At 40.7% G+C, this 10,377-nt stretch overlaps 1 protein-coding gene across 1 annotated transcript; it reads right to left on the bottom strand.

Annotated features, from left to right (window-relative positions):
- Positions 1–423: 423 nt before the first annotated feature.
- si:dkey-30c15.12 (Cadherin_repeat and Cadherin_C domain-containing protein) lies at positions 424–9,817 on the bottom strand. Its single transcript, XM_036150563.1, has 14 exons — positions 9,721–9,817; positions 7,281–7,600; positions 7,041–7,196; positions 6,802–6,943; positions 6,545–6,717; positions 6,336–6,464; positions 6,072–6,257; positions 5,748–5,992; positions 4,165–4,307; positions 3,537–3,761; positions 3,176–3,400; positions 2,968–3,101; positions 1,402–1,545; positions 424–1,290 (listed from the first exon to the last, which is right to left on the bottom strand). The coding sequence occupies exons 2-14, from the start codon at positions 7,440–7,442 to the stop codon at positions 1,036–1,038; spliced, it is 2,319 nt and encodes a 772-aa protein (XP_036006456.1). The 5' UTR covers positions 7,443–7,600; positions 9,721–9,817; the 3' UTR covers positions 424–1,035.
- Positions 9,818–10,377: the final 560 nt, after the last annotated feature.

The raw sequence follows: 10,377 nt of genomic DNA on the forward strand, positions 1-10,377 counted from the left end.
CTGACTGCAGATACTGTCAATGTTTCTGTACGGCTCAGCTAGAGTCTCCTTGAATCTAATTTAAAATCCGTGGAGAGAACTCAAGATTAGGATTATGACTGGGAGACCTTCTAACCTCAAAGAGTTGGAGCGCATCAACACATATACATTTTCAAAAATACCAAGAGCAACATTCAAAAAAAGGGGTTGGTTGCTGTAATGCTGATGCTAATCCATTCCAAACAGATGGTCTGTTTTTTTTGCTTGTCAAAAAGAAAATGTTTTGTAAGAAGTTCCTTTAGCCTGAATATTCAGCCAGAGATACTAATTCGTAACCCTGCCTGCAAGAATTCAGCTTGCAGGCAGGGTTATTCAATATAAAGAAAATAGTCAAATGTTAACATAAAGGGAATGAATAAATTTTTTAAATTGAAGTTTCAGGTTTATTAAATAGAAAATTATGTCAAAAAAAGCACATCGTTAGCAACTAAAAGGTAAAAGATATAACTCAATGTTTAAAACAATGTTCCTTACTTTATTAGTGTATTCTTTGTGGAAATGCTATGCATGTTGTGCATGAAAATGCTTAGGAGAACCTTCTAAACTGGATATTATACTATTACATTTTCTTTAATTACAAAATCTTTAGCAATTGTGACCAACATTAGAGTCGCAGAGGAGGGTCTAAAGAGCCATATGTTGCAGACACTTGTTCTATACTTAACAATCCCCATATAATACACAGGAATTTGAAAAGGTTTGAGGAGTATGAATATTTCTCCAAGGCCCTGTAAGTCATCACATTGTAATTTATTGGCATTAAAATAGCATAAACAATGATTTGATAACAGAAACTCATAAAAAATAAAGTTTCTGTCTAAATATTATTAAAAATAAAGATTTCAGCAACAAAATATCACACAAAAGTATAAACAAAGTAAGAAGGAATATGGCACAGGTACAGATAAAACACACACGGTGGCTGAATAAGCCCACAGATCATTCTTAGCACAGAAGCCCACAAGGTTGTATGATCTCCAAATATGTTTGGGTGTGTCAGACCCATTCTGCTTTTCCTGGCAGCGTTTGGTCGTCACTGTCTTCCTCCTCTCTGCCCCCAGCGTACAGGTCCGTCAGTCTGCTGAAGCGTGGCCCCCACTGCGCCAAGACCTGAAAGTCCTGGTCCTCACCTGAATCTGAGGACTGGATGGAGCTGAGAGAGTCCACCTCAGTGTCCCCACCCTCATAGTCGAACACAAGGAGAGAGTCGTAAGGGGGAGCAGAGGGATCGCTGTTTGCAGTTTGCAGGTTCTGGACAAAGCAAACCAGAGACGGACAAAGATGCAGGTATGCGTTGAGTATTTATTCGGAGCCACAATGCGTCTCTAATGTGTCGTATTTCAGTTTTTTTCGGTCGCTCACATGCTCGATAAATTTGCCGATTTCCTCGCCGGCTTGGATTTGAAAGCGGTAGACTGGTGGAGTCTGGACAGTAGGAAAAACGACCGTGCTGAAAACTTCAGGTCGGTTGTCAAGCCCTCTGTGTAGCTGGGATAAATCATAATCCTAAGAAAATAAAAGTAATAATAATAAAAACGGGATTACAGACTAACTGTCCCACTTGAATGAACCAGTTCTGAAGCTGATCAGCAAGTCAGCAGAAATGTTTAAGTGCAGATAGTGAAGCAAAGGTGAGTCACTCCGAACAATGAAAGTGAAAGCAGTGATGCTTTTGTCATGCAGAGATGTGAGAACAGAGGCAACAAGAAAACAGCTGGATATACTCTGAAATTAAGCAACACAGGTAGTCTCTATTTACTTATTAAGGTTCTTATAAAGCAGGGATGTCCAAACCTTTCAGCACGAGTGCCGAAACTGTCAAATTAAAAGTACTTGAGGGCCAAAAAATTAATTAAAGAAATAACCGGAAAATTGTTTTGTTAATTGTTTTACCTTCTCTACAATACATGATAATTTTAAATTAGTCAGATTTTCTGTTGGAGCGACAAAAATCCAAAGTCGTTAAAGGGTTTTGTTCATTTGCCTTATTAACAGATGGTCATCCAGTTAGCAAATTATCTTGGGCTTGACTGAAAAAAAAAAATAACAGAATTGTTTTTGATGTGGCAATATAAGAGCAAGATTTGGTTCAGTCTTTGTTTAAAACTATTTAGTATATTTAGCTAATTTTAATGACAGAATTCACCACCAATTTCAATGCATAAGTCGGTATTTGAGTAAAAATCCTAGAATAGACGTGGTTCTTGTTACTATGAAGTTAAAGACAATGTAAAAAGTGTTATAAAAAAAAAAAACAAATAGTTTGTTGTACCTAATATTTTCGATTTGATGACCATAAGCTGTCTGTAATACTTTAAAAAAAAAGACTTTTCTATCTGCACCATTCACCTGTGCTGGTGGACCAAATCTTTCTCTAAATGCAGTTGGCGGAGTCGCACAAAATAAGTGCAGGTGCTGCAAATGCCTGATATAAAATGAGTTGTTTGCAATGCATTTTCTTCAGGAGCTTCAGAGTTAAAGGGGGTTGAATGCACATGAAGGCCACACTTTTAGCTTTTCATCTATACAATATCAAGGAAAGCACATGTCCTCTTCCTTTCAATTAACAATCGTGCACAATTTTGTGCAAGTCTATCACATACACTTTTAACTAATATACATTAAGGTTTGTGGCTGTAATGTAACAAAATGAGGACAGGGGGTATGAATATTTTTTTTACAAGGCACAATATGATGTCATAGTTAAACAGAGCAGCACGTTTAGGTCCCGTTCTCTTAGATTATGTGACCTTTTTCAATAAAACTATCCCGGGATTACTATGTGCTGACATTAATAAATGACAAAAGGAATACGGCAAATGAGCAGAAAAACGATAAAAGATTAAAAACGTCACATAATCAGTTTCTCCTGAAAAAGAAAAACCTAGCAAAGAGCTATGAAGCCTCTTCTGCTCCATCTCCTCTTACCTTGTCGTCTTCACCTCCTCCCTCCTCGCTGTCGCAGAAGACGTTGTCGCGGGTGAGATCTTCAAGAAGAGGGTCCCCCTTCCCTACCCTCCTCCTTTTTCTCAGCAGCAGGAGAAGCAGCAGGAGCAGCAGCACTGCAATCAAATGCAAAGTAGGCGACAGAAGACAAAACAAGGGAACTTGTCTCCAGGACAAGACGGCTACCTACACAGGACACCAAAGGTAGCTCCCAGGAGAGGGGTTGCCAAAGAAAGAACGCTTGACCGTGGGCTAGGAGGTGGGATGAAGCAGGCATCCACCGCTCCTTGACAGTGGCACACTTCTACGGCCAGCGTGCTGTCTTGATAGAGCATCTCGACATCATAAATCCTCATGGTAACAGTATAGTCCCCAGGAGGGAGGGTTCTTCTGGGGTAAAGAGATGCAACATTGCCTGGAAAAAAAGAAGCTAATTTAGACTTCGCAGCACAAAAATTTGGTTTGGATCATTAGTTAGCTGTAATTTTATCCAACATATCGGGGCTTCATGGGACATACTATACTCTACTTCAGCATACTAGCCGCTTTACTTGTGGAATTGGTTTTGACGGTCCAGTTTGCCTTGTGTTGTCCTGTAAGCTCCACGGTAAACGGCCCGGCGTGACCCGCCCCATCACGGTCCAGTATATCCAGGAGCGCTGGAATGGAGTCCGTGTTACACAGACTGGCTTTCCTCTGCCTGATCACCGGACGGTGGTCATTCACGTCCAGCAAACTCACAACCAGAGTACCTGTTCCTGTTGCTGGATTGGTATCTAGAGGAGATGAGAAGGAGGCAGGAGGCGTCTTTCACTCAGGTAAGCCTGTGTTGCGCAGAATAAACACACTGCAAAAACAGACTTAAAAATAAGTAAAATGTTCTTGAAATTGGTGATTTTGTCTTTGATTTGAGCAGGTAAATTATATTATTTGCCAATGGAATGAGTATTTTCACTCCATAAAATAAGACAATTAGACATCCTGCACTTGAAATAAGACATGATGGAGATGAGTTGTTCCTATTTTAAGTGCAAAAATCTTATTCCATTGGCAGATCATCTTATTTACCTGCTCAAATCAAGGACAGATACACTCATTTTAAGAAAGTTTTACTTATTTTTAGTTTTTGCAGTGCACAGTGATGGTTCTGTAAAAGCAGCAGTGACAGTTTCATTTTACCGTCATCATAAGCTAGAATTAAAACGGTGTATTTGTTGCCTATGACGTATTGGGACTCTCTGTCCATGCTGCTGGCGACCTTGACTGATCCGGTGCTGAAGTCGGCGCTGAGCCACCCGGCAGAGTCGTTGCAGAGCTTGTAGCTGAAATCAAGACAAACCGCCTTGTTAGAATTACACGCAAACACATTCTGCATGAAAACAATCCAGATGCCAATTTAACTAAACCCCATAAATAAATAAAAAACTCCATGACATAAACAGAACAACTATTAATCTAGAAACAAGTTATTTAATTTAAAACTCACTTTGAATTGAACAGGACTAAACTGGGCTTGTTTAATTGAAGATAAACAGGAAAAGGTATGGTCTTAATTGCAGATTGATTCATTTTAATTAATTGTTATTCAGTTATTAATAACAACTATTCATAGCCTATTTTTAGAAACTATTATAAGCTACAAATATCTATAACTAACAAATCCAGAAATTTGTTCTTATACAATACGCATCAGTCATTTGTTTTCCAGGCAATGACGGTTCTGTTATTTCTTGAGCTTATTTGGGATGTCTTTTCTGACTGTGGGGAAAAAGTAGTCGCCTTGCAATTGGAAAGTTGTCGGTTCGATTCCAGCTCCCCCTTGTCACATGCTGATGTGCCCCTGGGCAAGGCACTTAACCCCGAGTTGCCCATGGAATCTTCAAAGTCTTTGTGAGTGTGATCAGCTGAACGTGGACCTTTACTGTAAAGTACTTTGAGTGGTCAGAATTACCGGAGAAGGGCTATATAAATGTAGTGCATTAACCATTTGTAATACCCTCACAAAATCATTTTCTCTTTTCCTGAAAGTACGGAACAACTTTACGAAAAAGCAAATTGTACAGCTTTTTACCAAAATCCTATATATTGACAGACACATTGAAGTAATAATACAACGATTAGGTTTTGATGGCCATGTATTACAGTTACTGAAGAGGGGACTCTGATATTCGCTCCCGGCCCTGTTGCCCCCAGGACCCGATCTCAGGGAAGCAGAAAACGATGGATGGCAGGATGCATGGATGGATGGAGCAAATCCAGTTGCTATCCATTAGCCATCAGATTCCTCAAGTCTTCTTGTAACCCCATGTGATATGTGTCATTTCAATAAATGCAACATCCTCATAATAAGTGAAACATCCTCGTAATAATTCCAATATCCTAATTTCCTCATTTTGTAGCAAAGTTGCACAATAATGCAGTGATGTACAGTAAATCTATATTACTGATATGTTTAATGTGTGTACATGTATTTTTTCTTTGTGCGTGCATACATGCAAATGTACGTAAATACATCCTGTACCTGTTGTTGTAATTGCGTGCTTTTGTTGTTACACCTTATTTGATTTCTTTCACTGGACAGTGGCAGCTGAATCTATTTCACTGCACAGTGATGTATAATGATAATAAAAGCATTATACTCTATTCTACCTGTATGTATAAAGGCCCTTGCCATAATTTGGTAACTGTTGTAATAGTATAAAAGGTTTTGTCGTCAGTCGTTCAGTAAAGTGGCGTAGATAAACGGCTTGTGTTTTGATTACCTGATGCGCTGTTTTCTGGCTGTGTCCGGGTCCTCTGCTTTGAGTTCAGCCACAGAAGCGCTGACTGCCACGCCCTCTGAGAGGGTCACCTGCACCTCAGCTGGGCTGAAAACAGGAGGCTCGTTTCTGTCAACGACTTTTACGGTGACCGTGGCCGTTGCGGTGGGCATAGGGAGAGAAAACGGTGCCTCGTTCGTCACCTCCACCAACAGCCTGTAGACAGACACGCTCTCAAAATCCAGCCCCTTGGAAAGGAAGGAGAGACGATAAGTAAACACGATGCTGGAAACACTTTTCAATAAACCCTCGAGGGTGAGTTTGAACCTTGGCAGTTGTGATAACTCCCTCCATCGTATCTGACCCGGCAGTGATGTTGAAGGCTCCATCTTCGTTGCCTTTGACAATCAAGTATTTGGTGTTTGAATTCGGGGACGCTGGCTCATCCATATCGGTGACCTTCAGTCTTGCTACCTCTACTCCCATCGCGTTCTCAGCGACTGACGTGGACATCTGGGAAAGAGAAGTGAATTTAAAGACTAAACTTCAAATATATTTTTCGTTAATTCGTGGAGCATTTTTGCAACTCACGGATGTCTCGGTGAAATTTGGGGCATTGTCGTTGCTGTCAGTAACGTTGATGACAACAGTGCAGCTTGTGGTCAGTCCCTCCCCCAGCATATCTGCGGCTTCAATGATCAGTTTGTATTCTGGCTGGGTCTTAAATCATAAAGTGATAAAATGACGTTGTTGCGGAAATAAAGGACAAGGGAAGAATAATTCTCACATAGTCTCTTTACCTCTCTGTCCAGCCCCTGTTTGTTCAGACGGATCACTCCACTCACTGCGTTTATGGCAAACATGTCTCCTGCGGGCATCGTAGGCGTCTGAGATTTTAGTCGATACCTAACGATGGCGTTGTTTGTTTCTGGGTCGTCCTTATCTTTCGCCGTTACCTTTGCGACGGGTTCGTCTGTTTGAAGGAATCGAGTTTAGGCTCTCGGGCTGAACTGCATATTGATGTTCCGCGAGTTTGCTCTATCTATCGTCTCCTCACCGACGTCAGCACTTTCGCTCACGCTGCCGGCGAAGACTTTCTGGGTGAACTCAGGGGCGTTGTCGTTCTGGTCAATGATGTTGATGGTGAACTCCACGGGCTGCTCTGCCGGCTCCCTCTCGTTCAGGGCGTGAGCCACCAGCTGTAACAAAAAGAAGTCCAAAAAAATAAAAAATGTTTCATCTGCTCATGAGAAATGGCAATGAAATGAAAATGCAAGATGCTTAGTTGTGGCTCACAGTGTATCTGTCTTTTTTCTCCCTGTCCAGTCGCTGGGTCACATACATAACGCCACTTTGGCCGTCGACGGTGAAAACACCTTCAGGGGGCTCGTCTGCACCCGGGCCGCTGATCTTATACGTTATGGCCACCGTTCCCGCTTTGCTGGACTTGAGCTGTTGAAAAAGAAAAGCTTAAACACTGCTGTTCACGTAAAAAAGGCCTATATATTGGTGCTAGTGCAAACAGAACCCAGTTACCTTCAACACGTAATGTGGGTATGGACCCTTGTGGTTTTCTGGGATGTTGATGTGGGGAAAGACCCACTCCCTCTTCACCCGCTTCGGTCTGCCGGTCACCAGCGGAGATTCTGGCAGCTGGAGAACAGCGGCGGCGTCATTCTGTATGAATCGGGACAGCATGTTGCGTTAGACGCATGCGTCTCGATCAATGAGTGATGAAAAAGGACTTTTACGTGTACCTCAAGGTTGCTCTCGTTTAGACTTTTTGGATTAGTATAACTGTGAATATTGTCCAAGGACCACAGCTGTGTCCCTGCAGCAGCGGAAGAAACCAAAATCTGTGAAAGTAAACGTTCAACAGTTATCCAGGCATGTCTGGAAGAGTATGGATGGATGGATGGATGGACGGATAGATGAAGCCAGCTAAAACCAGATATTTACCATACACTGTATAAAGAGACAGAACCTTTATTTCCTACTATGGAATTTAGCAAATAGAAACCATTTTGTTAATCCTAACTTATCTATAACAGGTAAGGTTTCATTCGGTTTTAGACGGTGTAAGTAAACATCTGGTTTCAACTTTAAAAGTATTTATTAAGCAGCCAGTTTTATGCGGTTACTATATGGCAGTAATTTGGGCTTTTTTATTAGGGGTGTCAGTGTTAGGAAGGAATGTGACATTTGTGAACCGCTTTCCAGGACACATGTGTACGTTGTGGCTCCATTCCAGCTGTAGTCCACACCTTATGAATCCCCCTAAACTACTGAGTGGCCTCTGCTTCACAGTCCTCTCAGGGCCATGGTCGTCCATGATGCCTTTGCACTGCCGTCACACTAGAGCAGTCTGTGAACAGCCAGCATATTTAGAAATGACCTTTTTGTGGCGTGAACTTCCTTATGGAGGGTGTGAGTAACTGTCTCCTGGACAGGTGTTGAAGGGGACACATGATGCTTTTCAGTTCTTTCATTTCACATTGAAATTAGTTATGGTCTATATAAAGTGAAACTACAACCCTTTGGTCTGAATTCCTTGTTAATTTACCCCCCATGTTCCCCCTTTTTACCCCCTGTTCAGAGATGCATCTGAGGGCAACTCGTTTTGGTGCTGTCTCTTTAGATCTAAAGGAGGCTCTTCACCCTTTGCATATGTCCCCTTTAAGCCCGCAGTCTTTCCTATGACTCTGGAGGTCAAAACATGGCCATAACATAAAGTTTCTGTACTGAAATTCCATTGTGTTGGTCATTTGGGTGTTAACTAGCCTAACCCTCTGGTAATGATTCTTTATGACATATGAATTTTACTTTTTAAAGGGGCCATGACAACAAATTTAAGTTTTCTGAGGTTTTGGGGGTATAATATGGTCTGTTGTGCACTGATGAGGCCATGTTAGTGTCTAAATTGAATACCAAAGGACCTCATCAGGGGCAGTGAGCGTTGCTAATTTGCTCAAATGAGGAAATTAATATATATATGGGGGGGCGGGGGGGTGTATCTGCATGTAGAGCCCGAGTCGTAGGGAACCCACAGCTTAATTAAGCTGTACAAAAAGTTAGACATTTATTAGAGCTCATATTTGTGTCAGTCAATGATTTTTTTTTTCATTAAAATTAAATAACAGTTAAAATAATAAACATGCATAACAGTTCTACACACAACGAAGAAGGTTAGAACATACTGAAAGGTAAAGATTTAGGAAGCCACCAAAATGCAACACGTAAATCAACATTTTTATGAACACGCTGTTTTAGCAGAGATGGAGGGACCTGTGGCTATGCCCCTGACATAACAACAGAGACAACAAGGCGGGGGAGGGCTATTGTAGTGGGCTTTTTTATTATTATTATGAAGAGCAAGTTGTTTTGAGACAGAGCAAAAAGGAACGACACTCACTTGCAAAGGGATTTGCCACACAAATGCCTTTGAATGTCTTTGCAAATGGAAAGGCATGCTGTCTCGTAACCTTAAACATGTCCTTTTTATTCAGAAACCCTGCATGCAGTGTGGCAGAATTAAAATGATTCTGCAATGAAAAGTACCTGATGGCAGCTGTTGCTGATGAAAGTGCTACTACCACTGCCTTTATTAGGCTTAGGTGGCTAGTGTTTTATGACATAAGGACAAGTTGGTAAGGATAGCTGTTTTTCCCCTTTAAAAAATAAAATTACCATTTGAAAACTGCTTTTTTGCGTTTCATCGGGTTATCTAATGCTCATAATGAAACTTAATGTATCAAAAACTTTAAGTGTGACTAAAAAGAAAAAAGTGGGAATATATATATATATATATATATATATATATATATATATATATATATATATATATATATATATATATATGACAACCTAGTAAATTATATATATCTAATGGTATATAAAGAAGACTGTTGTTGAACAACAATAAACATTTGCAAATATAATTTGAAATATAATTACTGTTTAAATATTAAATACTCACCTGGACTTGGCAGAATACAAGAATAACTCTCCAAATCCTCCTTCCTCCAGTCATGACCTTCATTTCTGAGAGCCAACGGATCTCTCCCACACGTCACTAAATTTGCCTCTTTTTGTTTGTGGACCGCTGCTTTGTTTTAGTCAAGTTTGTGACCTTTTCCAATATTAGTCCGTCCTCAATTACTGAATTATTTCCGCCTGATCAAACTGCGTGTAGCCGCACTCCTCCTCTGTTTACCAAGTAACAGGAATTATGCTGAGTTTCCGTGTGACTTCGTCGGGGGCGGGGGTGTAACGGTTGAAAACAGAAGTCAGGTGTGATATCCAATTCAGCTTAACGTAGAGATAGAGGTGTTTGTGGAGGCTCAACTATTCATACATCGAGGATCTTTCTCTGATACGCTTTAAAAGGGAAAAAAAAAAACACTTTCTTCTGAAGTGTTTTAGTGACAGTCATAAACTAAACTGATGTTTTCCACTAAGCATTTGTTTGCAAAATAATCAGACTAATCTGGATGAACTTTCAGCATGAGGACAAACACTCGTGTTTACAAAACAGCCACGGATGGGATTGGCTCCCATGATGCACCATTGTTCACATACGTTAGCAGCTTACTGGGAAAACTTTGAAAACCCTCCGCTTCCTATGTTAAGATAT

Source organism: Fundulus heteroclitus, chromosome 2 (assembly GCF_011125445.2).
Source record: "Fundulus heteroclitus isolate FHET01 chromosome 2, MU-UCD_Fhet_4.1, whole genome shotgun sequence".
Lineage (NCBI taxonomy): Eukaryota > Metazoa > Chordata > Actinopteri > Cyprinodontiformes > Fundulidae > Fundulus > Fundulus heteroclitus.